General features: G+C 64.0%; 1 protein-coding gene across 1 annotated transcript in view; it reads right to left on the reverse strand.

Annotated features, from left to right (window-relative positions):
• ETH_00041455 (uncharacterized protein) overlaps positions 1-445 on the reverse strand; it is a gene marked incomplete at both ends in the record, with an annotated part of 3,116 nt that overhangs the window by 286 nt on the left and 2,385 nt on the right. The window contains one exon of the mRNA XM_013375278.1: positions 1-443. Within this exon, the coding sequence (XP_013230732.1) occupies positions 1-443 (443 nt within the window). The remainder of the gene's footprint in view (positions 444-445) is intronic.

Here is a 445-nt window from a genome sequence, read left to right on the forward strand (position 1 = left end):
TGCTGCTGCTGCTGGTGCTGCTGCTGCTGCTGCCGCTGCTGCTGTTGGTATTGGTGCGTTGGCGGCAGAGGCAAACGCAGCGAAGAAGTCCTGTCTCTGCTGCCCCGAATTAGCGCCTCAGCAGCAGCTGCTGCAGCACCTGCTGCTGCTGCTGAAGAAGCGTATTGCTCCAGCAGCAGCTCCTGCGGCTGATGTGCTGCAGCAAACAGAGACACTTCGCGGGGCCCCGGCAGCAGCAGCAGCGTCGCGCTGCCGCTGCTGACGGAGGCGTACAGCTCACAGAAGAGCAGCAGCGGGTCGCTGCTGCTGCTGCTGCTGCTGCTGTTTCTGCCCCCGTTGAATATGGGCCGCACATCTGGAGCGAAGGCGCCTCGTATCCTGCTGCTGCTGCTGCCGCTGTTCCTGCTGCTGCTCCGGCTGCTGTTGCTGCTGCTGCTGCCGATGG

The sequence above is a fragment of the Eimeria tenella genome, genomic scaffold (genome assembly GCF_000499545.2).
Source record: "Eimeria tenella Houghton genomic scaffold, Eth_scaff2632, whole genome shotgun sequence".
In the NCBI taxonomy this organism is placed as follows: domain Eukaryota; phylum Apicomplexa; class Conoidasida; order Eucoccidiorida; family Eimeriidae; genus Eimeria; species Eimeria tenella.